Here is a 24,381-nt window from a genome sequence, read left to right on the forward strand (position 1 = left end):
TGTAAGCATATTGAATCGAAATGTGATCAATTGTTAATAGATTTTTAATCGAATCGTGACCCCAAGAATCGAATCGTGAGGTACCAAAAGATTCCCACCCCTAATAGACGGTAAGCTGTACATTTGTTTAATATTTAACCATGTTGCAGAAATAAATAAGTCTATTCAAGAAAAGTCAACTTATCGTCACTGTATTTCGTGAACGAGTTCTTAGAAATCCTTCAGCAATCTTTCACTTGTTTTGTAAGTATGATTAGAAGGCAGAGTATTCTGTTTTAGGCATTAGCAGAAACAAAACGTACGTTGTCCTTTGGCATTTAGTAGTGTCATAAGGGCAATTACACCGTCTTGTAGAAAGTAACTTTGCAGGAAACCTCTGTGGCTCAGCATGTGTATCATCGAGTCTACTGCCAAACACGGTACCCCTGGTTCAAATCTCGAAACCTGAAATTTAGGCCAAGAGCAAAATTTAGCTGTAAGAAGATCCTTCAGCCAGGTTTGAACACAAGACCACCCCTCACACAGTAGCCTGCATCCTTAACCACTGAGCTATCAGGGATCATAACAACCTCCACTCAACATTTAAATTTGACATAGGACACAAATCGATGCACATATGAATCGCAATTTCATCTTCTAGCGATTCACATTGATTCACAAATGTAAGAAATCATTTTCTAGTTTTTTTTATGTAAGCATATATTGAATCGACATTTGATTAAAAAAAATCATGAATTGATTTAACCGAATCGTGAGGTACCAAAAGATGTCCACCCCTAGTCATTAATAGTATAAGCGTTTCTTATTTTAATAAAAACATTTCTCGTACATTTAACTGCACAATACTTAATACCCTCTCAGAAACCTACAACAGCATGGAGGTAAGCCATGTACCACAGAAGTCCCCATCTGCTGTCATCACTGTGCCACTGCTGAGTCATTTGTTTTGGAGGAACCATGAAGACTGGTTCTGTGTGACAATGAGGCCAGGCTCATCAATACTGCACCATGGCCAGGCGTTACTTCACCATGGCCAGGTCTTTGAGGGCGTGACTCCGGTGCTTCTTGGCTTTGTAACCCGGCCGCAGGAACTCGATTTTCCTCTTCTTGGCCTCGATCTTGTTCTTGTGTTTCTTCATCTTCTTCTTAGCAGCGACCTCTGGGTTAGCCACCGCCTGTCAGGTGAGGGGAAACATTGGACTCAAACACCACACACCCTAATAAGAAGCGATTTCTGTATTCAAACGACGTAGTACAACCGTTCAAGAAGAAGTGTATTGGGTGTAGTATGGCAGTTACCTGCATGGCTCTGTGTCTCTTGCGGACGGCTCTCTTCTGCGAGGCCTCCTTCTGGACTGATGAGAAGGCCAGGGAGAAGGTCTCCAGGCCCACCTGCTTCTTCAGGAGCTCCATCAGCTCCTGGGCCAGGTTCTTCAGCGTGGGGTCTGAGGGGAGGAGTGAAGAGGTCGTTTTAGAAGGGGAGGAGCCTGTGTGTATATAGTGCAGCTGACGGTAGCCTGGGGGGCTAGAGCTATGAGCAAACACTGAGCCCCGAGGAGAAAGCCTCAAACACGAGCAGAGGAAGTTACGGGGGATGGTTATAGCCCAGTGGGACTGCAGATCAATAGGACCGAAACCGCCTTTGTACATCTCTTTAAAGCATCTGTTAACTGAACACATTATTAGTGAGCGAGGTTAGGGAAGGGCAGCGTCGTGGTTACCTTGTTCAGCGTAGGTGCTGTCCAGCTCCCTGTAGAGGGGAGCCACGATGGTGGTCAGGTAGGGCCCCAGACGCTCCCTCCCCAGGTCCACAGCCATGGCCCCCAGGAACTTGAACACACACGTTCTCTAGAGGAGGGAGGGGGTTGTCAGTTACGAAATGACCCCTTGTTGGTTAGTGAGCCTGTGTGGTAGTGTTGTGTGTGTTTACCTTCAGGGGGATCTTGGGTGTGTCAGCAGCCTCTCTCTTGGCCATCAGAGACAGTTTCTTCATCATCCACAGCAGCGAAGGAGGCCGGTCGTGGTTGACCTCTTCCTCATCCTCCTTTTGGTCCTCATCTTTATCCTCATCCTTTTCATCCTCTCCATTCTCCTTCCTCTCCACTTCCTGGTTGGCTGTGATGTCATACTCGGGTGAGATCTGGTAAATCACCTTGGCAACAAACAGCAGGTTCTTGATCACCTGAAGGTAGGATAAGAGAACAATTCAATTGTAATATGACATTTGAAAGGTAGTCATTGTAATTCAGTCATAAGTCATTAGTTATTTTCCCCCCACCAATACTAAGAAAAGCTTTAGTTACCTGTTCCCCTGAGGAAACGTCCAGGAACTTGGATTGAAGCTGGTGACAGAAAGACAGAACCAACTCTCTCATCTAAAATGAGAAAGAAAAAGGTAGAGTAGTTGAAATAGAAAAGGTGAGTTGGTTAAAAATCAACATCATTATATAACAGAGTTTTTGTTGTAGTGGGATTCAGCAACGTCCAGCATTGGTCTCAACACTGATAACCAGACCTACCCTCTTGTCCAGGTTGGTGGTTAGGAAGGTGGTGGCCACCGGCTCGGGGCTGGTGCTGGCCCCCGGCCCCCCCTGCCTCCAGCGGGCCACCAGGTCCTGGGGCTGGTGCGCAGCAAACAGCTGTCCAAACAGCTGGGAGGCGGTCAGCCACACCCAGCAGTGAGGGTAGCGCAGGTGGGCCTCCACGTGACCTGGAGGGGGCGGGAAACCTGTTAGCATCAAATTCAGTGTGTTTGAGCGATGCTCCACAGACGGCATGGCTTAACAACTCACCCCAGATGTTGGAGAGCGTGTCCTGGGGCCTGCTGAGTTCCAGCAGGCCGCAGTCCTTGGTCAGCTTGGTGACCAGGGTGAGGTAGCTGAACAGCAGCCTGTCTGCCGCCTTCTCATCCGGCTCCTCCTCAAACTGAGAGAGGGGGAAGAGTAGGGAGGGGAAGAGGGGGTTAGTAAACATGCCTGAGTATCCATCCTCTGTCCTGGTCTCAGTAGCAGACTCACGTCTTCGTAGTTGTCAGGGTGGATCTCTCTCTCCAAGAGTGGCAGCAGAGCGTCCAGGCGACGGCCAAACTCCATCCCCTCCACCTCCACGAACAGGCCACATACCTGGGCCCCCAGGCGACGCAGAGACACCTGGTAGGGCAGGGTTGGACAGGGGTGAAAGGTCACAAGGTTCAGTCACTTGGAAGTGGATATCCATCTATGTCTAAAAAGTATTTTAGTTCTTCAGCCTTTACAATTGGGTGTCTAAACAAAGCCAGTAGAACTAGTTGTGCGAGCTTTGACCAGGTGTGTACCTTGTCTCCAGACAACCAGGTGTTGACCAAGGTGTACAGGGAGTTTTGGTGGTGCAGGTCAAGCCGGCTAAGCAGAGTCTTGATAGCCTGGGCGGCCATCTTCTTACAGCGCGCCGAGTCATCGTTGACCATGCTGAGGGCCAGAGGCACGAAGAACAGCCCACTGTGCTGCAGCAGAAGATTCTGGAACCACAACACCAAGTTAACTTGAAATACTGGTTCATGACCAGTTGAGAAACTGCTCTGTGTAAATGTTTCTGCTCAGAGATGGCGAGATTAAACTAATCCTGTGATTGAGCACCAGTTAAAATGTTAGGATTCTAATTGCTGTAATTATGGGGTGTGAGCTGGGAGGTTGCTAAGGCGTACCTGAGGGAAGGTCTGGGAGATGTAGGCTATCATCTCCAGAACAGATTCTCTCCCTGTGTCATACTCGTAACTGAGACAGAGGGAGGATAAGAGAGGAAGAGGGGTGACAGCGAAACATAGAAAGGGAATAACAAGACAAAGAGGCAGAGAAAGAGCTTAGAGCAGCATTTCATCAAACACATCCTGCCACACTAGAAAGGACTTGAACGTAGTTTCGGACACACACACAAACATTGATATTGATCTAGATTCCTTACCTTAGCTGTGCCACGATGAAATCAACATGCCCCTTCAGTTTCTTCCCCAGAGGATAGTCCAGGATGTATTTCATGTAGATCTAAACAGGAGCAGCCAAAAATAAGTCAATGTCTTTACATCTCCTTTTCAAGCTTTTCATGAATGCCTCTACCGACCAATAGACAAACCTGCCGACACTGGACCCTGATCATGGCATTCTGCCCGGTAACAGACTGCATGGCAATCTTCTTCATCACTTCCTCCATCTCTGGCACCACCAGCTTCCTGGACAGTATCGCCTAGGAGACAGGAAACAAATTACAGATATACACATGAAAGAACATGGATTTGACTAAACCAGTGGCAGGCAGGAGTGTTGGTGTGTCAGTGTGGGAAGGTGGTTTTACCTTCATCAGTCCGAACGCCGTGGCCTGGCGGGACTGGTCGTAGATGTCCTCCTCGGCGTATCCCAGCAGAACCTGCAGCTGCGTCTCTGTGATCTTGTGGGACTTCATGCTCCTAACCAGGATGGTGATTGACTGGCGAGGAGAGAAAGGATCATTATGCGAGGGAGAGTGTAGTTGTAAGGAACAGAGGGAGTGTGGACTGGGGATGAGGAAAGAGAGTTATTGGAGAAATACAAAAGTGTGCGTGTGTTACCTTGAAGCAGTTCTGGACCAGGTGGAAGTTCTCCCCGCGGGCGGCGCCAGCCTTGGCGTAGTCCTTGAGCAGCAGGAAGAGCTGCCTGGTGAGCTGGGGGGCGCAGCGCTCCACGGCCGGGAGGGGGAACTTCAGCAGCAGGGTGAACACCAGGAGGGTCTCCGTTATCACCTGGGGGAAGGATGGAGGAAAGGAGAGGAGGGAGGGAAGAAGAGAAGGGAGACACGGACAAAAGGATGGAGGGAGAAAGAAAAAAGCATCACAAACAGACATTCCCATCGCTACGTACACAGTACACAAGTACATTACAAAATGCCTCAGCACTTGACATCAGTCCATACGCATGCGGGTCAGAACGTGAGTGGGTGGAGGAGGGCTGGAGGAGGGCGGGAGGAGGGCTCTGACCTTGACGTGCATGGAGCTGAGACAGTCCAGCAAGAGGGCTATGAAGGGGTCCAGCATCTCCAGAGCCATGCGCTCGGACGACGTCACCCTGGCCTTCTTCAGACTCTGGTGGAGGAGCTGGACACAGGAGGCAGACCAGGGTTAGAACACACACACACATACACGCGCGCACACAGAGTAAACGTTTGAGTGGTGTGTGTCCTTACCCTGAGCCCAGTGTCCACCAGGATGTGCATGTTGGTCCTGCTGCTGATTGGGGCTTTCCGGGCCCCCCTCTTGGGGGTGGGAAGGAGGAGGAGGCAGCTGGGAGGGGGGAGGCGGGGGTCCGGGGGGGGCTGGGCTGGTGCCTTGTCTCTAAACACACACACACGTGTCAGGGCTACATTCTGACAGGGAAGAAATGCACAGCATATGTGTTCTTGCCGTAAGCGTTTGTGTGTGCGTGTGTGTGTCCGTACTTGTTGGTCTTGGTGACGAGGGGTAGGCTCTCGCTGACGAGCCCGTGGCTGAGCAGCAGAATGTTCTGGTTGGTCATGCCCTTGTTGACCAGCACACCGGCCACGATCCTCTTCAGCACCGCGTGGACCCTGCGAGCGACCTTCAGACTCGTGGTGGTCTCCAGAATCTGGGCAGGGGGTTGAGTACAACACACAGACACACACACGGTCAAACAAAATCTACAGCAAGAGTGCATACACTCACACCATACAAGCAACTGACAGGAAACAAGACACCATGTCAAAGACCCCGTCTGCATCCCCCTCCAGCCCCCCCCCCCACCTCCTTCATGGGCAGGATGAGCTGGGTGAAGCGCTCCTTGCCGCAGTACTGGGCCAGGAACTCGTACGAGTCCATGCTCTTGCTGCTGCGAGCCTCCATCAGCTTCGACACGATCCCCTTCACCTCCTTCTCCTCCGCCACCGCCCCAAACAGCTCGCCGTTGAAGATCTACACCCAGGACACACAGAGAGAGAGAGAGAGAAGAGAGAGAGTCAGTCACGAAAGTAGACAGAAGCAGAAGAGAAAGAGGACAGCTAATGAGAAAGAGGGTGTGTGTGTGTGGTGGAGAGGTGACCTCCAGGAGCAGGCCCATGCTGGAGTCCAGGTCTCCACTCTTCAGGGTGGGGCTGACGGCAGAGAGCAGCCGGTACACTGTGAAGGTCAACACATGGATCTGGAGACGACACACAAGACAGCAGAGGGATTAGGGACGTCATGCGTCATTTAACAGACACTGTCATTCAAAGAGATACATGCCCATGTGTGCGAGAGTTATCTATGAAGATGCGGGGTGATTGGAGTGATTGGATTGGTCGGGAGGGTGTTTGTATGTGTGTGTGTGAGATGGGGAGATGTGTGTGTGTGTACCTGGTAGCCCTTGACCAGCACGCTGTGCATCTCCTTGAGGAGGTACTGCAGGTACTTGCAGCCCAGCGTCTCTATGATCTTGATCAGAGTGTTCCGAGCCACGTCTCGGATCTCCTGGAAACGGTTCCTCAGCAGAACACACACCTTCATCAGGATCCTGAACACACACACACAAACACACACGATCAGAAGCCGATTAATAAACACTAGACATGGAAATCCTACCTGTGGCTATTCCCAGCCACAGCAACAAGCATGCACGCACACACACCCCCCCATACCCAGGCAGGTGGGACTCCATGACTTCTGTGGGCAGGGTCTGCATCAGCTTGACCATGGCAAAGGCTATGGGAACTCTGACCACCTCCTCCTCCTTCACCTCCTTCGACTTCACAGCCTTGTGTTCCTCGTCCCTCTTCACCTAAACACACACACACACACACACACCACTTCTTCAGAACACCAACATACCAAGAGAACCCTAACACAACAGTGTGTGTGTGTGTGTGTACCTTGGCGTTGAGGCACTTGTGCAGCCTGGGGAGCACACTGTTGTTGACGGTGTTTTGTATGGACGCGATGAGACTCTTCAGTTCCTCGGGGCTCTGGGGCAGACCGCTGCAGCACCCGGGCACGGGGGGCGGGGCGGGAGGCTTCTTCACCGCCACCACCCTGGGCTCCGCGCCGGAGACGGGAGCCGCCGTCTCCATCGGAACCGCCTCCGCGACATCCGTTTCCATGGCCGCCGGCTCCGTGGGGCCCGCCTTGGCAGCGTCGCCGGTCTCCATGGCGTCCTCCGCGTCGCTCTCGTCCAAGTCGACGGGCGCCTCATCTTCCTCGCCCTCCTCGTCCACGATGACGCTCACCACTGCACAGACACACGCAGTTTATGACACGCACACTTGGTCTCACTGGAGCAGCAATCACATGGAGCAGTCAGGTGACTGGAGCAGTCAGGGTTGCTGGGTCGTTCAGCTGGTGTGGGTTCACCTTCTTTGGCCCTGGTCTTGGCCGCCTCCATTTCTCTGTTCAGGGTGCCGTGGTCGAAGTGGAACGCTTCCAGAATGGTCACCAGCAGACTGCAGGAAGACAGGATGTTGGGGTGGAATAGGCCATGGATCTGACACACACATGCCTTTTCTCTCTCTCATGCACACACACACGCGCGTGTACCTGACAGCCAGTTTCTGCTCGGCCTGTCCCGTCTGCAGTATGTGGATGAAGTGTTTGAGGTAGTAGAGGTACTTGGACCAGGTCAGCCTCCGGCACACAGCACCTATCACCTCCACCGACGCTGACACCATGCTCTCATGCTGCGCAGCATGTACACAGGTAAAAAAAAAACACCAAAACATAGGTAAGGGTTAAGGGTGAACCTTGATATCTGAACATTACTGCGCTAACCTGATACGTGTTTGCTAACTTGGGCGTGGGGAACCAACCGTGAGCATCTTCTCATCGAGGAGCGCCGTCATGGCGAACGGCATGATGAAGTTCTGGAGCGAGCGTGATGACATCACCACCGTGCCCTCCGTCAGCTGTTTGGCCAGTTTCCTCAGGGCGCGTCCCCTGCGGTGGATCTGACACACACACACACACACACACACACACACACACACACATACATTAGACATATCAAGGGTGCGTGTGTGTAGATTGGTTTAAAGTTGCGTGCGGGTAAGAGAGAAGCGAGTGTGCGTGTGAGAATGCACAGCTCGTGTGTGTGTGTGTCCTGACCTGGATGTGCTTCATGTGTTCGAAGAAGTCCGACTCTGGGTCGTTATAGTCTGTGAGCTGGACCAGGTCTCTGAAGTCTCTCCTGGTGGGGAACGTCCTGACCAGACAGGCCAGCACTGTGGTGTAGTCATGCTGCACACTCTACAGGGAGGGGGGAGGGAGGACCAATGAAAAGAGAGGGATAAAGGGAAAAAGGGTCAGGCACAATGACTATATATATATCTCAGATAGTTATGCTGGATTCTAGTGTGTGTGTGTACTTGCCTCCAACTTGCTCCGGAGACCCTTCCGGACTGCGTCCAGTATGGTGTACTGGACTATCTCCTTGTACTGCTCCTCCGCTGCGCCCAGCGCTGCCAGCTGGGTGACGATAGCAGACAGACACAAGGTGGCGTTGTCTGCCAGAGACATGTCACCGATCTGCACCCAGCAGGACGAGAGAGGGAGGGAGGGGAGGAGTGAGTCATCACACAAACATCTGAATAAAAAGGATTACTAATGACAAAGTATTTCACATGATATGGATCAGACGAATATAAAACACTATTTCATTGTGTTGTAGAGAGAGAGAGAGAGAGAGAGAGAGAGAGAGAGAGAGAGAGAGAGAGAGTGTGTGTGCTCACCTCAAAGGAGTGGAAGCAGTTGTGCATGACGGTGTAGATGTAGTCCATGTCCAGAGGGTCCATCTGCTTGATGCGCCTGCTGGCCTCCTGGAAGGCTGTGAGGCGCACGTCGAAGTGGACCTCGTCCAGGTGACGGCTGTCAAACTTGTTCATCTGGAGGAGAGAGACATGAGGAGGGGAGAGGAGAGAGAGAGATGAGGCAGAGAGAGGAAGAACGAGTGAGATGAGAGGGCCGTGGTGACAGTGTGTGTGTGTGTGTGTGAGTCTGTGTGTGTCCATACCTGTGCAGCCATATCACTGATGTACTTGAGTCCAGGGTCAAGGTCTGACAGGGTCTGACAGGACAGACAAACCAGCAACTTTAACATCTACTATACAAAACCCACTCAATCACAATTGCATTTACTGGGCAACCCTGACAAGTTCTAATGCACGACTTATACTGAATTTCAAATTCTCTTTTCAACAAGGTTGTGTGTGCCTGTGTTGGGGGGGGGGTACCTGGAAGACATTGGTGAGAGCCTGCCTGGGCAGCTTGTGGTGCAGGATGGAGAACAGCCTTCCCAGGGGCCGGAGGAAGGAGCCAGGCTGGGAGCACTGTCTCAACAGGTTCTGCACCGTGGCTAGGATGTCCAGCTCGGTCTCCTACACGCATGCAGTCACACACACACACACACACAGAGAGAGAGAGAGGGACAGCTGGTCAGGTGAGCAGGCAGGGCTAGATCCTATTGGAGGGCAGGAGGTCAGGTGACGGTGTGTACCTGGGGGTTAAAGGCCTTCTGCAGGTAGGGCAGCAGCAGACTGATGAGGAGCGAGCTCTGCTCCTTACTGCTCACAAACAGACTGATCCTGCAGGACACAACACCATCTTAGCACTGAGAAACTACACACACACACAAACAAACATCTACAGCCATGTATGCAAACATCCACACACCTCCATCCCTGATCTCCCACACACACACACGTACTTAGACAGGATGTTGAGCTCCTTGGCGACCTGAGTGCGGTACTTCTTCTTGCGGAGGCGGTCCGAGTTGCGTACGATGCTGCTCAGGTAGTCCAGCAGGGTGGAGATGTGGGGCAGCAACAGACTGGAGCCCTGCCTCACGTTCTCTGAAACACAAACCAGCCAGCTTACACCTCCACCAGGTTGGGAAGTTGAATGTTGAAGGAAAAAGCAAAGCATCGAACAGGCCATGCAGCCCCCTTGGCCTGTGGTGCAGCTGACCCCCTCCTGACCTGTGATGTGAGCGCCCTCCGGCGGCTGGGGGAACACGCTGCCGTTGACGACGAGCCCCGCCTCGCCCTCCGACGGCACGAAGTCCGCCGCCGTCACCAGGGACTCGGCGACGTCCATCACCATGGCGACGGTCGCCGGGGAGACGTTCTTGGCCGCGAGCAGGGCGAAGACGTTGAGGAGGATGTCGCACTCCGGGTGGTCGGGTCTCTGCTTGGCCAGCAGGGGGAAATACCTGGGGGAGGGGGAGAGGAGAGGAGGGGACAGAAGAAAAGGAATTATAATATCATTTGATATTGACAAATGATTAAATGGATGATTGGATGGGACAGAGAGATGAATGGATGGATGGACAGACGATCCGTGACTCTCCTGAGTGAGTTGAGGGAGGGGGTGTGGGCGGACGTTCACCTGGAGTTCTTGCACCAGACGTGGATGAGCTTCAGCAGCGGGGTGGGGGAGTAGGGGCTCTCGGTGGGCAGGCGGCACACCTGCGGCCAGATCACCGCCTGGAAGACGGCGTCCAGCTCGTCCGGGGTGAAGCTGTACGAGTCGAAGCCGTCGAAGAAGTCCTGGATCCTCAGGATGCCCAGGCGCCTCAGGTTCTTCAGGGGGCTCACACAGCCTGCCTTCAACTGGACGAGCAGGGAGGGAGACAGGAGAGAGTGTCAGAACCAGCACATTCAACAGCTGCTTTATTGTATATCTATTTTACAGAGCATTAGGCCCTACTCCAGACCCATAACGCAGCTTGTATGTGTGTGTGTGTGTGTGTACCTGCTCCCTGTGCTCCAGCACGGTGGTGATGGAGGCGGTGACACACAGCAGGATCTGCAGCAGCTTGGGCAGGTAGCCGTGGATGAGGTGGCCCAGCTTGTGGATGACCACGTTGACGATGTTCAGCAGGCTGTGCTGCCGCCCCAGGGGGAGGACGGCGCTCACGTCCGTCCCCGCCACCGCCAGCTCCACCGCCTCCAGACACGCACCTGGGGGGAGGGGGAGGGGGAGGGGGAGGGGGGGGACGTGGTTAGGAATGCTGGGTACTTCTGGGTGGTTTTACCAGTACAGAAACATCTGCTCCAGTTATTGGTGCTCATGGGTTGGAACCTGGTCTGTTCAGGTTCTGGTCTGCTGGATCTCTGGGTCATTAGGCTGGGATGGACCAGTGAGAGCCACCTCCCAGGCCCAGCAGGGAGGTGTCGTGGGGAGGGAGGGTGGTACCCACCTCCCAGGCCCAGCAGGGAGGTGTCGTGGGGAGGGAGGGTGGTACCCACCTCCCAGGCCCAGCAGGGAGGTGTCGTGGGGAGGGAGGGTGGTACCCACCTCCCAGGCCCAGCAGGGAGGTGTCGTGGGGAGGGAGGGTGGTACCCACCTCCCAGGCCCAGCAGGGAGGTGTCGTGGGGAGGGAGGGTGGTACCCACCTTGGCCGTGGTGGCAGACAGGCTCCAGCAGCAGGTCTATGAACATGCCCAGCTCCTGCTCCTGGCAGCCCGCCAGGAAGCGCAGCACGATGGAGGAGCGCTGGGTGGCGGCCGCCTTGCCCTGGAACTTACTGCCAGCCTTGCTGCGCATGCGGCCAAACAGGATCCTGTGGAGGAGAGGAGGAGTGAGGAAGACTTGGGTAGGCTGACCCAGAGATGTGAAGAAGTGTTCAGCAACACCCAGCTAAGCAAGCACACGCTTCAAGACTGGAGGTATTTAGTCAAGTGTCCAGTACACGCCATTAAACACGGCTGTTTCATCAACAGACACACACACACACGCTGTGACACACACATACACACACACACCTCATGAGCAGGGGTATGAGCTGGGCTCGGTGTGAGGGGTCCACCACCGTCCTCTCCTCTGAGATGTTGAAGTGAACAATCTCCTCTTTGAAGTGCCTGTCGTCCAGCAGTCTGTCCAGGTTATCCCTGAGAACACACACGCGTCATTATCATGTCACCACAGCCAATCCATCCAATAACCCACCCATCACAACCTCGACTGTAAACCACATACCTGAGGATACATTACAGGTCTCAAATCGTCTGGTTTCAAAGAGGCAGGGCATTATTACTGCTACTGTACAGGGGCCTGATAGTGGACCCTGGGGTAATCAACTGTAGTTTGTTGACAGGCCTTTTAGTGTAATGGTCTGGAAAGTGGGTCAGTGTTACAGTGCTTTCACCAGAGCCGTAACCCAAGCCCACATCTCGGTATATACATGATATCCAGATAGACAGAGGTACGGAGAAACGGATAGTTTAATAACAAAGGCTGATTATAGAAACGGTCCGTCCTGTCCGGACCGGGGAGTGGGATGGAAGGCCGATAACATTCCAGGCGATCATAGAATCTTCCGGAAATACGAGTCCGACGCGCAAAAGGCTGTGATGGTTATCAGAGACCCACACAAAGACCCTCATTCAGGGTCTCTCAGGCGGGAGGAAGAGAGACAAGGACACAGCGACGGGGAGGACTAAGTCACCGTCCCAAAGCAGGGCGTCTTACTTGTATGGGAGGATGTTGGGGTCTTTGTAAGTGAGGACACACTCCAGGACGGCCCTCTGGATCTGCTGGTCCTGGTGGCACAGCAGCTACACACACACGGCACAGCAGGCACGGTCAGAAAGTCACCCAGACACACATTTCAGTCTTAGCACCATAGGTGATATATATTCATCCTTCCATACGCAACGGTTGTATTACAACTGAAGATGAATTGTTGACTGAAAACAAAGGAGATAGGAGAGTGAGGAATAGAAAAGGACGGCGGCTTACCTGTGTGTACAGCTGGATCAGACTGGGCTCCAGGTACAGAGAGCGAGGGTTGGTGAACTTGGCGAACACCTTCAGGTGGGCTATCAGCTGCCTGAACAGGGACATGCGAGTTAGCAACATCCTCGAGCTACCGCATGAGGTAACTTCAACACGGAAAAATACGGAATGATCCATGAAGCCACAATCGCAACATCTCTCATCGTACTTGGATGCAGCTCTCCTAGGGGGCGTCTTCCTCTCCGGTCTGCCCCCCTCTTCCTCCTCCTCCTCCTCGCCTTCCTGCCCCGCGGCGCTGACATCCCCCTGGGCAGGGCTCTTCCTCAGGTCCTGGGTAGGGGCCATCAGCATGTCTGTTCGGTAGAACTCGTTCCTGCCACAGCAAGGGGGGGACCAGGGTCAGTTAGAAGGTGTACGGGAGGAAATACATCAGTATTTACAGGGTAATGCGTCTGTGTACTGCTGTAGGGTACTCGGCTTTGTGTAGGATTAACCTGGTGGACTTGGCACTAGAGGCTTTTATAGTATGTAGTGTTTAGTGTGTAGTCAGAGACAGACCTGATGAACCTCAGCAGCAGGGGGCTCAGCTCGCGGCTGCGGGGCTCCACCCTGTCAGGGACCTGGCCCATGGTCTTCCACAGCAGGCTGCGGAAGTTGGTGAAGTCGGTCCTCTCGCCGGGGTCGGAGGTCACCCTCAGACGCTCCAGGAAGAGCACGCCCAGGTCGCCGCTCTCGATGACGTCGCAGCCCGGCTCGCCGCTCAGCTCCGGCCGGCCCTCGTCGGCCTCGTCCTCCTCGCCTTCCTCACTCTCACGCAGTTCTTTCTCTGGAAGACACACACACAGGGAGAGAAAAAGATTTGGGATATTTCGCAAACACTCTTTTATACCATCCCACACTGGAAGCTGACAGTAAATCTGAGTGAGCCCTCCAACAGGCAGAGCGTGGCTTTACGCCTCCTGTCCCCAGGAAATAACGTCCTGACTAGAGGACTAACCTGCCAGCCCCGCCACCATCTCCAGGTGTTCATAGTAGACCTTCCAGAAGTCCTTGTTCTCCATCCCTCTGGCATGGGTCCTGTAAACAGAGGAACATACCGGAGGATGAGAGAGATACAGAGGAAGCTATAAGGGATTAATACACACACATACAAATCTGTACTAAGTTTTGTCCACTGTGCCTGGTAGCTGAGATGTGGTTACTTTGCGATGTGAGAATAGTAAATACAGACTTCACTTTAACAACCAAAATGTACAGTGAATTAAATGTCCAATGTAAATGTAAGCTGGATATAATGATTGCTGGTGTGTGTGTGTGTCGTTTGGTGTTGTGGGGTCGTACTCACACCAGCAGCTCTATGACAGGGTCCCACAGCGGTTTGAAGTTGATGAACAGCATGGCTATCAGGTAGCGCAGGGGCACCTGGGAAACAGAATAACCCCATTGGTTAACTCCAATCCTAAAGGCTCTTACGCCAAACCACACGCTCCAAGGTGGTATATATATATATATAATTATTATTTCTTCCTTCAACTAAATTTTTCTCCCATCCAGGCACGTTCGTTCACGCCTCAGGGGGTGCTGAGGGTGGGAGGTGAGAGGTCAGAGGGAGCTACCTGTTGGAAGGTTCCGGGCAGGCCCTGGGGCAGGCTGCGCTGGACCAGGTCATGCCTCAGCTTCCTGAGGTGGAGCAGCTTCTCCCGGTAGTCCTGCACCGAGGCGGGCACCTGCTCCGCCTGCAGACACACGGCGAACACCAGCTGCACCTTCACGCTCTCCTCCCCCTGCCAGCACACACACACACACAGGAGGAACAAAATGAGTCTACTGGACACACACCTTGTTGTACAGATTAGACTGTGTGGGGCGTATCACTCAACTCATTGAGTGATAACTGTACCTCTGGCTGAGCAGGAAGTTCTGCCTCAAAGTGGTTTAGGATCCTCAGAGTCAGCAGACGGATCTGGAACCAATCACAGTCATTTCAACGACCATAATGGGATTTCTATGTCTTCACACGAAAATGATTGGTGTATTGGCGATCAATTCCCATTTGTTGCTGATCTGTTTGTCCTACCTTGGAGATGTTGGAGGAGAGGTTGGCGTGGAGCATCTCGTACAGCTCCAGCAATGCACTGTGGGAAAGGTGGCCTGACACCCCACTGAGAGACAGATGGGTGTAGTACAGGTCTCCTAGCAACAGCGCTGACACATCGTTGGGGAATTTCCTGTGATACACAACACCAAAAATGGTTATCTTGCTTCCAGCCAGCTGATGATATGACCAGGGGGCCAACAGCAGCTTTCAGTACTCACTGCAGGATGGCTTTGACCTTGTCCACAGGGACCAGGGTGAGACCGCTGGCAGAGCTGTCCAGGCTGAGCAGACAGCTCAGGGCCTGTCTGGACACAAACACACCACCTGCACAGGACGGACACAGGGTTTACTCACTAACACAACTCAAAGCTGGCTGCCACCGTTGTTTTAACAAAGGCCAGTCTTTGTGACTGAGGTGGATATTCACTTATCGAAATTGACTTGAAAACAACACACCGCTTTAAGTGAATGTAAATAATACAAATTGATTATATTTAATAATAATGATAATTAAAAGTGTAATTATGTGCGAGTGCCCACCTTTCCCCAGCGCTCCAGACTCCACCTCTTCCAGTAGGCGGTTGAGGAGGGTCGTCACCGTGGAGATGACCTGGCAGGGCGTCAGGGGTCGGAGGTGGGGGAGAAGGACCAGGGCGGACCAGGGCAGGGAGAGGTCAGAGACGGGCTGGTCCCGGTCCAGGGGCAGGAGAGAGAGGACCATCTCTGGCACTGCCAGCCTGTCTGTGGTGCCAAGCCCTGGCTGGGCTGGCTCCGTGGGCGGCTGTCCAGTGAAGACCAGTGGGTATTTCTCAAACGCCATGGATCCATCGGTGGGGGGAGGGGCCTTGGCCAGGATGAGACTGACCAGCACCTCCAGGGCTGAGCTACGAGACACAGAGTCTCCACTGGAGATCAGGCCCTCTGTGAAGTGGAGCAGGCTGGGCAGGAAGAACTGGGGGTGGGGGGAGGAGGACCGACGGAGAGGGAGAAGTTGGAGGACGAGGGATGAGGGGTGGAAAGGGAAGAGGATTGGGAAGGACGGGAGCAAAAGAAAAGGGAATACACAAAATAATATAATTATTACAAGTTCAGTTCAATGTCATTTCTTGATGCAGAAATATTGGTAATCAGTCAGAAAACTGGTCAGTCACATGAGCGTGGTGGACTCCACAGACCTGCTCAAACTGTTTCATGGTGAACATCTCCTTGGTGAACTCCAGAATCAGGTCCTGGTCGATCCCTCCTCCAAACACCTGAGAAGTCAACCACAGTGTGAGTCCAGAGCCATTCCAACCCAACACACACACACACACACACACACAAACACACGTACTTTCTTGACGGTCTGCTGGATGAGGCTGGGGGGCAGGTAGACGTTTTCTCCGAGCAGCAGAGAGGAGATGATCTGCAAGACCAGGCGGGCGCAGGGTCCCGAGAGGTCTGCAGCCTGGAGCAGCTGCAGCACCATCTGGACGCAGGACAGACAACCTTTACACCCATGTTCTCCAACACCACGCCTGGTCTGGAGGTACTCATATCACTGGTGTTTCCCATCCCAAGCATGTAGCAGGGGGTCCACCGTGCTGGGCTCTTTACCTGACAGACAGCCTCGGGCCTGGTGATCTTGGCTCCGTCTCGGTGTCCCACCAGGGTGTGGAGGATGAACAGCAGCCTCTCCAGGTGCTCCAACACTGGGCTGGTCTCCCTAGCCTTCTCCCTCTCCTCCTCCAGCTGAGCCAGCACCTCGCTCACACAGGCCTGGATGGAAACAACCATACAAAGGATTGGATTTACATCAGTCTTTATTTACAGTGATTTTGGCAATAAGCAAGCCACTGGTCAATAGTGATATTTGAACTGTAGACATCAGTTATCAAACCAATCAGAGAAGGAGAAGCCCTGACCTGTATAGACTCCCAGAGAACCAGGATGTGTTCTTTCTCCACATGATTGGCTGCTGCCCGGGCCATTTGATCTACAGCATCTCTGACAGCCTCCCAGTTTAGAGAAGCGTCATCATGGTTGCCAGCTGGCCCCAGCTTCTTCAGAGCCACCGGCAGGGCCTAGAGGGAAGGAGGGAATGGATGGAGAAGAAAAAGATTTGTGACTGAGCACTTTTCACCCAAAGCTACCCCTAGAAGTTACAGGATGCATAAATACTAGTGTTTCCTAATAACTCAGAACCTGCAGATCCCGTAATGGTCTCTCACCTTAGCGGCACAGGAGTGGAACATGTTCCTGACCCCTTTACACATCTCAAACAGCAGCTGACCCGCCCCCTCCGCCTTCTCTGGGTGCTCCCCCAGGTCGGAGAACATGTGGCTCAGCAAACCATCCAGGTCTGGAACCTGTGGAACCAACACAGGAGAACCCACACTTGGCTGTCAGTGCTCAGTCTGCCAGAACACAACAATTTCGGTTGATGTTTTAAATTAGATTCAAAAAAAGATATCTAAAAAAAGCCCTTGTGCAGGTCTGTGTAGATTTCTCGATATGGACAGTACGTCACCTTTCTCATGAGGAAAGAGAAGCTCTCAGCAGCAAACCTGCGGATGTGCTCCTTCTTGTGTGCCAGCAATGTGCTGTACAGACTGATGGGTAAGAAAACATCATGTTAAATCACTCGTACAAATACCAGATTAGTTAGAGCTGGACTGAAATATTAGCATCAATGCATGGTAGCTGATTTACAACACTGGTACACAAGACTAAATACTATAGTTCTACATTCAGCAATACAGTATATCCACTCTACTGATCCAAAGATATACACTACATACAATATACAAGGTGTAAGTACAACCCAATATTGGTCTAAACACCTAAAGACCGTGTCCTGGTATGGTTCAGGTCTTACCTATACATGTTGGTGATGTCCTTGACCATGAGCCTCCAGAGGTATTTGAAGAGGTATGAGAGGCAGGTGAAGGCCCATTCCAGCAGCTCTGTGTCCTGGGTCTCCAGGAGGGAGGTGATTAGGGGGAAGAAGGCAGGGAAGTGGGGGTAGAAGTCTGTCTGGAGGTCCCTGGCAAGCTGCACCACCAGTCTGAGGAACAAGGGAGATAACGATACACAATTCAGCGATAAATGACTCAAATACATGTATTCCCAGTGACTGAAATCTACTTACTCACTCTTTCTCTCTCTCTCACACACACACACACAATGACTTACTCCAGGAGTGGCTGGAAGGCCAAACTCTTCTTCACCGCTAGGTGAGTCTTCAGACTCTCCACAATGGCATTTTGATGGAATACTAGCAGGTTGAATGACTGACACTTGTTGGACACCTCTTTCAGGAATGTGGCTGTTGAACAATAGATTTAACATTAGTTAGGGTTGCTTGTGACCACACAATAACAGTAACACCTACTGCTGTTGACAGGAAAAGCAAACTTATCTCTACACGTATGCTGTAACAGGGCACTTACTGAAATTTTCTGTCAAATTAAGGTCTCTCCATTTTGTCAGTCCTTCAGAGAAATACGTCTCTACATCCTGTGAAATGCGACAAGCATAACATCAGGCATTTAAAACAGCAGCAATCACATTCACCCATAGTATGAGTTATGACAAGTTTGCAGCATACCTCCTCGTAACTTCCCGTTCTGTCGATGCGATGGATGACATCGATATTAACGTTGGCTAGTCTTTCAGCGAACGTGAGAAACTGTAAAATAAAGCAAACATCAGTTAGCCGGCTAGCCAGCTTACTAACGTTACTCCTCTTACATGTAGTTTATGCACCAGCAGTAAGCTAACCGTGGCAATTTATGGAACCACAATCAATGAACAGTTAACGGTTTATGGTCACATGCTCGAATACTACAAACGTGAAATGGTGAATGCTATTTTGGTTAATTTAGTTTTACACTTACAGTACCACAGTGGTGCTACTACTACTTATAAGCTACAGTATGTTTGCTAGCTCGTTAGCTGGCAAGGACTGCATCCCCATACTCACCCTGAAAGTATTCTCCGATTTATGATACGACGACTTGGATTTGATCTTCATTTTAACGTTCTGTGTTCGCCTAGATGTTGATATGATACATGAAAATAATAATTAATTGAAAAGATGCCTAAAAGTGTTTTCACACATGCTGTTTTGTAGAAGCAGCCATGTTGGATAGAGCATGATGGGACATTTCTCTCCACGTGGTGAGAAAAAAACGGACAGGGGCGTGGTTTAGCAGCGTGTCAACATACTTCAAATCTGTGTGTGTGTGTGTTTGTGAGAGAGAGAGAGAGAGAGAGAGAGAGAGAGAGAGAGAGAGAAAGAGAGAGAGAGAGACAGAGAGAGAGAGAGAGAGAGAGAGAGAGAGAGAGAGAGAGAGAGAGAGACTGGACTGATGCCAGGGTCATTATAATCCTGGTTGACTCAGGTGGGTACTCTGCCTGGAATGCTCCTGACCAGCCTCACACACGCAAGCTCCCGAGGGAGTCTACAAGAAGGACACATGCATTTGAAAGTATATATATTATGATATTCAACTCCAACACTCCAAGGAGAGGTATTGCCTTCCAAGTGACACGGCACAAGAAGACAACAATTGGACATACAGAGCCTTGAAGAAACTAACTCCAGGCAACACAACTGTGTGTCAATGGCAGTTTCTCCAGCAGTGGGCTCCTTCGTTGCAGAGGACTATGTGGTCTTTGCCCTCATGCTGCTGGTGTCAGCTGCCATCGGGGTCTACTACGCCATCGTTGGCACGGGCCAGAGCAGCTCCAGGGACTTCCTGATGGGCGGCCGCAGTCTGTCCGCTGTGCCCGTGTCTCTGTCCCTGACTGCCAGCTTCATGTCTGCCATCACGGTGCTGGCCACCCCAGCCGAGGTGTACCGCTATGGGGCAAGCTTCGGCCTCTACAGCCTCTCCTATGTCCTCATGGTGGTGGTCAGCTCTGAGGTCTTCCTGCCAGTCTTCTACAGGCTGGGCATTACCAGCACATATGAGGTAGGAGACTGTTCTGTTATGTTCTGATCTCTTTTGTGTTGCTTTCTATTCTGTTTTATGCTATTTTGCCGTTTTGGGTCACAAGTGAAAAGTCATAACATTTGTCAATTAGAAATCTGTCTTTCATGACCCAAACATTGATTTCTGACCTCTGACCAGTGTGTCTTCTTCCTCCTATGTGATGACTGTCTCTAACCCCCTCCCGGTGAAGTACCTGGAGATGCGCTTCAACAGAGCCACTCGTCTGCTGGGTACTGTCCTGTTCATTCTTCAGACTGTGAGTTCCTCCCATTCTCTCCCCTCTACGAATGCAGCTATGAGTACATGAGAACGATAGACTGCTCAAGATGAGACCGGCCTCTCTCTGTGTCCTCAGGTGCTCTACACTGGGATAGTCATCTACGCCCCAGCGCTGGCTCTGAACCAAGGTGCTTCAACTCGCTCCCGTTCTGCTCTTTGACTCCTCAGAATGCTTGAATGCTTGTCACTTTAGTACCTTTCACGAGACCCTCCCTCTTCATGCGTCTCTCTTGGTCTCTCTGTTTTCTGGTTTTCCTTCTCTTCTTTCCCTCTCAGTCACTGGTATGGATCTTTGGGGCGCTGTCATTTCTACAGGAGTGGTCTGCACGTTCTACTGTTCCATGGTATGTAGACCATGAGCTACAGGACAAGTGTAACATGTCTCTGGTCGAACTTGACGACTGGCTAACTCGGCTGTGGGACGGTGTGTTACGACAGGGGGGTCTCAAGGCAGTGGTGTGGACGGATGTGTTCCAGTTGGGCATCATGGTGGCAGGCTTCCTGTGTGTCATCGTCAGGGCTGTGGTTCTTCAAGGAGGCTTCTCTGCCATCATGGCAGACTCAGACCTGGGAGGACGACTCAACCTCTGGGAGTGAGCTCCTGCGATGCTGGACCTTCACCTGATTAGTGTGGAAGTGTTTAGTTATTTTTCTGGCAAGAAGTGTACACAGAGAAAAAACAGATATGTTGCTGTCTCTCTACCTCTTTTGTCCTTTGTGTCTCTCCGTTTCCCCTTCCCAACTCTTACCCTCACTCTCTCTTTCTCCCTCGCTCCCTCTTTCTCTCTCGCTCCCTCTCCCTCTGCAGTTTTGATTTGAGTCCTCTGAAGAGGCATACCTTCTGGACCATCACGTTTGGAGGGGCGTTCGTCTGGACCAGCATCTATGGGATCAACCAGGCCCAGGTGCAGAGATACATCTCCTGCAAGTCCATCGCCCATGCCAAAATGTAAGTTAACCAAAGTGAGGGGAAAAGAGAGAAAGAGATGTCACGATAATGTCTGTGCTAGTTTGATCTTGTGTAGATGCATGTTTTGTATGTGTGTGTGTGTGTGTGTGTGAGAGTGTTTTTTTTCCGTGAACATCAGTATTTCTTTGTGTGTGCGTATGTGTGAGAGAGTGTGTTCTTCGACTTGCATCACTATTTACATGTGTGTGTGTGTGTTGGTAAACCCTTTTCCCAGGTCCCTGTATATCAACCTGGTGGGACTTTGGGCCATTCTGCTGTGCTCTGTGTTTGCGGGGCTGTGTTTGTACTCTGTCTATAAGCACTGTGACCCCTTGACAGCCGGCTGGGTGTCTGCCCCAGATCAGGTATGTGGGACAGGACAACAACACAGGGGTCAACTCATATGCACAAGAATAAAAATATACAATCCAACCTGATAACAGCAGCCATGTTGCTGATGTTTTTGGTAGACCCTCATGCACTCTAAAAGTAAACATTGGACAGAAAAAAGGATCTCTCCCTCAAGTGAAGCCAGTCATCCACTAACCTACTCCGCTATTCTACAGTTGATGCCCTATTTGGTGCTGGACATTCTGAGAGACTACCCTGGCCTGCCAGGCATGTTTGTGGCTGCAGCCTACAGTGGGACTTTAAGGTTGAAGGCTCTGAATGGTTTCAGATAATTCAAGTATTTACGTCATCTGAGTTGAATTGTCACCTAATTGTCACTAAAGTTTACATGACAATAATGGGTAACCCTGAGGAGAAAGGAAGGAAATGGGCTTGTGTGCTAATGTGTGTTCTCTCACTGTGGCGATCAGCACGGTGTCCTCCAGCATCAACGCCCTGACAGCTGTTACTGTGGAGGATCTGGTTAAACCATACATCCAGATGTCAGATAAACATCTGTCCTGGACCTCTAAAGGCCTCAGTGAGTAGAACTATAGTTAATGAAACTTTGCATACTTAAAAGTATAGCTCTCTCTCTGTGCTGTGACTATGGAATCTGTCATTGTTCCTTTCTGCTGCATTACAGGCTTCTTCTATGGGGCTCTATGCATTGGTATGGCTGGTCTTGCCTCACTAATGGGAGGACTGCTTGAGGTATGGTTTCCTCCCTCCCTCCCACTCTACCCCATTCTTTCCTTCATCAACCTCTCTCTCCCCCAACAGGCTGTCATCAGCATCTTTGGGATCATTGGAGGTCCTCTTCTAGGCCTCTTCACTCTGGGCATCCTCTGTCCATTTGCCAACTCCAAAGTGAGTCTCCTAGAACTCAGTGTCATGTGTCATCTGATCTTACCATAGGGCTGTGTTGATTTCTCTGATCTGTTCTATACAGGGAGCCCTGACTGGGCTGGTTTCCGGTTTGGTTCTGTCTCTGTGGGTGGGAATTGGGGCCCAGTTCTACCATCCTCTTCCTGAACAGAGCCGTCCTTTGGTTCTAACCACACACGGCTGTAACTTCACAACCGTTCCGGACGGATTTAACTGGACTTCAACACCAACACAATCAAGCCTCCTCGTGACACCGTCACAGGAGAGCCCTGGATACAGGTATGCTTTATCTTTTAATCCCAGATAAAGATTAAATGGGATTAAAAACGGGGTATTTTATATTCATTCATTGGCCTCTTACAATTTTGGTGTTTAGTCCAATTCATGTCAAGCCTCATGTCTCATGGCTCATCATCTACCTTTCCTCAGTAACCCAGGTGTTGTGTTTATGTGCAGGCCTCTCCTGGCAGACAGCTGGTACTCGCTGTCCTATCTCTACTTCAGCCCCATAGGGACTCTGACAGCCATAGCTGTTGGACTTGTGGTCAGCCTCATCACAGGTTATTGTAGTAAAACCTTATTGCTTTCACTTAATAGAATATTCTATTTCTGAGAATCAAGGGTATTCCAAAAATGTGTGATGCATCAATATTACAACAACTAAAATGTATTTTTCAGGTGACACGAAGTCTCGAACGGAATCCAAACTGACTTTAACAAAAAATGATATGACATGCTACCGCTTATTCAAACTCTTCCGAGAGAGGGTAAGTAACTGTGTATATTATATACTCAAACCATGCATTTTTTCCAGAACCTTCAGTGACCTTCAGTCTAATCTGTGTTCTTCTCATCCCACCCCTCCAGGCCACGAGACAAGCTGGCAACATGCACCCCACCAAAAGTGAAGAGAGTAAATGTGGCACCAACAATCCTGCCTTCTATAACATCGAGTTGGACTACTAAATGCTGTTGTAACATGTTACACTGTGTTCCATAACAATCTAAAAAACACCCAAGACTAATATCTTCCTCAAGTTATGAGCATAAGGACACCGATGTCCCACAATTTTTTTACTTGACAACATTCTGTAAAATTGTATTTGTTTATTACAACAGAGAAATCATTGTGTATTTTTATATTTCAAATAAATACTTTCATTTGAAATATTATCTTCAAAAAATGTCCAACATCAAATACATTAAACAGCGAATAGATTTGACATGTCTGAACATACAGAATACAAATTATAGGCATTTAGTGGCTGAGATTAAATCCATTATTACGTCTGTTCTGTAGCACTCATGTATAAAATGATTGCCTTGCAAGGTTACCTGCTCAAGCTGTTTGGAAAGACTGGGATTGGCTTCTTTTCCTTGGACAGGCATTTACTCTGCAAGTAGATGTTTCATGAAATACTTTCAAACAGTCTGTTTCTTAGTATTCAGGCTCATAGTATCTTTGTTTCATGGCCCTGTACTTTCTCAAAAAATACAAAGCCTCCAGTTCCTTGATGACAAACTCGCCACGGTCCACCAGCTTCCTGATCTTCTCAGGATCTGTCACATCCTTGTTCTTCATGAAGGCATTCTTCAGGCGCTCTCTGAAGTACACGGATCCTTTGGGATATTCTCTCCCCAGATATAGGAGCTGTGACAGAGAGACATTACATAGGTTTGTAAAGTTGAACTGTGCAATCACATACTGAATTTGCAGGCAGCAACATATTAGAAAGCTAGCTAATATTATTAGCTGTCCGAGTTAGACATTCTAGCCTACATTTGTATTTAGCGATCCTAAGATTTTGAACTTACGTTCTTGTAAAGTTTGATAACTTCACCCCGCAACGGGTTGGCCATGGCGTGGAGCTTAACTCGAAATAACAATCGAGAAGGAGTCTCTGGCACAAGCTATCCTAGTTACAATACTGTATCGTTAGCAAGCTAGTGCTAACTTGACTACTCCTGCTCTGAAACCTATGCAACGAAACTGAAAGAAACCCCCAAATGCTGTACATCGGACATCTGTTGTATTCAAAGGAACACAAATGACATAATATACAACCCGCTACACACCTGT

The 24,381-nt window shown here is 50.7% G+C and overlaps 3 protein-coding genes across 3 annotated transcripts; 1 reads left to right on the top strand and 2 right to left on the bottom strand.

The window, feature by feature from the left end:
* Nucleotides 1–787: 787 nt before the first annotated feature.
* On the bottom strand, nt 788–18,948 carry utp20 (UTP20 small subunit processome component). Its single transcript, XM_062483478.1, has 59 exons — nt 18,781–18,948; nt 18,406–18,486; nt 18,248–18,314; nt 17,991–18,123; nt 17,674–17,862; nt 17,326–17,407; nt 17,027–17,164; nt 16,721–16,879; nt 16,413–16,574; nt 16,150–16,284; nt 15,992–16,069; nt 15,357–15,768; nt 15,035–15,140; nt 14,796–14,946; nt 14,619–14,681; nt 14,335–14,502; nt 14,064–14,140; nt 13,716–13,795; nt 13,277–13,544; nt 12,927–13,091; nt 12,722–12,812; nt 12,452–12,537; nt 11,746–11,871; nt 11,377–11,543; nt 10,733–10,941; nt 10,367–10,590; nt 9,958–10,190; nt 9,687–9,831; nt 9,477–9,564; nt 9,214–9,357; nt 8,994–9,047; nt 8,713–8,865; nt 8,354–8,509; nt 8,090–8,230; nt 7,795–7,932; nt 7,526–7,665; nt 7,343–7,431; nt 6,865–7,220; nt 6,634–6,773; nt 6,353–6,509; nt 6,060–6,158; nt 5,765–5,932; nt 5,443–5,609; nt 5,191–5,338; nt 4,985–5,101; nt 4,580–4,750; nt 4,327–4,458; nt 4,108–4,218; nt 3,940–4,019; nt 3,683–3,752; nt 3,314–3,496; nt 3,018–3,149; nt 2,793–2,925; nt 2,520–2,710; nt 2,304–2,375; nt 1,931–2,182; nt 1,722–1,848; nt 1,300–1,445; nt 788–1,175 (listed from the first exon to the last, which is right to left on the bottom strand). The coding sequence occupies exons 1-59, from the start codon at nt 18,829–18,831 to the stop codon at nt 1,020–1,022; spliced, it is 8,457 nt and encodes a 2,818-aa protein (XP_062339462.1). The 5' UTR covers nt 18,832–18,948; the 3' UTR covers nt 788–1,019.
* Nucleotides 18,949–19,267: 319 nt separating this feature from the next.
* Nucleotides 19,268–23,298, top strand: slc5a8 (solute carrier family 5 member 8). Its single transcript, XM_062482667.1, has 15 exons — nt 19,268–19,774; nt 19,986–20,051; nt 20,151–20,202; nt 20,351–20,418; nt 20,513–20,667; nt 20,883–21,023; nt 21,259–21,388; nt 21,590–21,678; nt 21,845–21,954; nt 22,060–22,127; nt 22,197–22,283; nt 22,366–22,580; nt 22,758–22,861; nt 22,980–23,068; nt 23,169–23,298. Exons 1-15 carry the CDS (start codon nt 19,424–19,426, stop codon nt 23,265–23,267), a joined length of 1,824 nt encoding a protein of 607 aa, XP_062338651.1. The 5' UTR covers nt 19,268–19,423; the 3' UTR covers nt 23,268–23,298.
* Nucleotides 23,299–23,415: 117 nt separating this feature from the next.
* lyrm5a (LYR motif containing 5a) lies at nt 23,416–24,259 on the bottom strand. Its single transcript, XM_062482668.1, has 2 exons — nt 24,117–24,259; nt 23,416–23,952 (listed from the first exon to the last, which is right to left on the bottom strand). Exons 1-2 carry the CDS (start codon nt 24,159–24,161, stop codon nt 23,740–23,742), a joined length of 258 nt encoding a protein of 85 aa, XP_062338652.1. The 5' UTR covers nt 24,162–24,259; the 3' UTR covers nt 23,416–23,739.
* Nucleotides 24,260–24,381: the final 122 nt, after the last annotated feature.

The sequence above is a fragment of the Osmerus eperlanus genome, chromosome 17 (assembly GCF_963692335.1).
Source record: "Osmerus eperlanus chromosome 17, fOsmEpe2.1, whole genome shotgun sequence".
Taxonomy (NCBI): domain Eukaryota; kingdom Metazoa; phylum Chordata; class Actinopteri; order Osmeriformes; family Osmeridae; genus Osmerus; species Osmerus eperlanus.

Bases quoted from the DNA above. Each gene is read 5' to 3' on its own strand.
- utp20 (XM_062483478.1), bottom strand. From the start codon at position 18,831: ATGAAGATCAAATCCAAGTCGTCGTATCATAAATCGGAGAATACTTTC. The intron at 8,510-8,712 runs GTGAGCACACAC...TGCTGGGTGCAG, and splicing joins ACTGCTTCCACTCCTTTGAG to ATCGGTGACATGTCTCTGGC. The intron at 4,020-4,107 runs GTTTGTCTATTG...GCTCCTGTTTAG, and splicing joins TCAGGGTCCAGTGTCGGCAG to ATCTACATGAAATACATCCT.
- slc5a8 (XM_062482667.1), top strand. From the start codon at position 19,424: ATGGCAGTTTCTCCAGCAGTGGGCTCCTTCGTTGCAGAGGACTATGTG. The intron at 20,203-20,350 runs GTGCTTCAACTC...TTTCCCTCTCAG, and splicing joins AGCGCTGGCTCTGAACCAAG to TCACTGGTATGGATCTTTGG. The intron at 22,128-22,196 runs GTATGGTTTCCT...CTCCCCCAACAG, and splicing joins TAATGGGAGGACTGCTTGAG to GCTGTCATCAGCATCTTTGG.
- lyrm5a (XM_062482668.1), bottom strand. From the start codon at position 24,161: ATGGCCAACCCGTTGCGGGGTGAAGTTATCAAACTTTACAAGAAC. The intron at 23,953-24,116 runs GTAAGTTCAAAA...TCTCTGTCACAG, and splicing joins TTATCAAACTTTACAAGAAC to CTCCTATATCTGGGGAGAGA.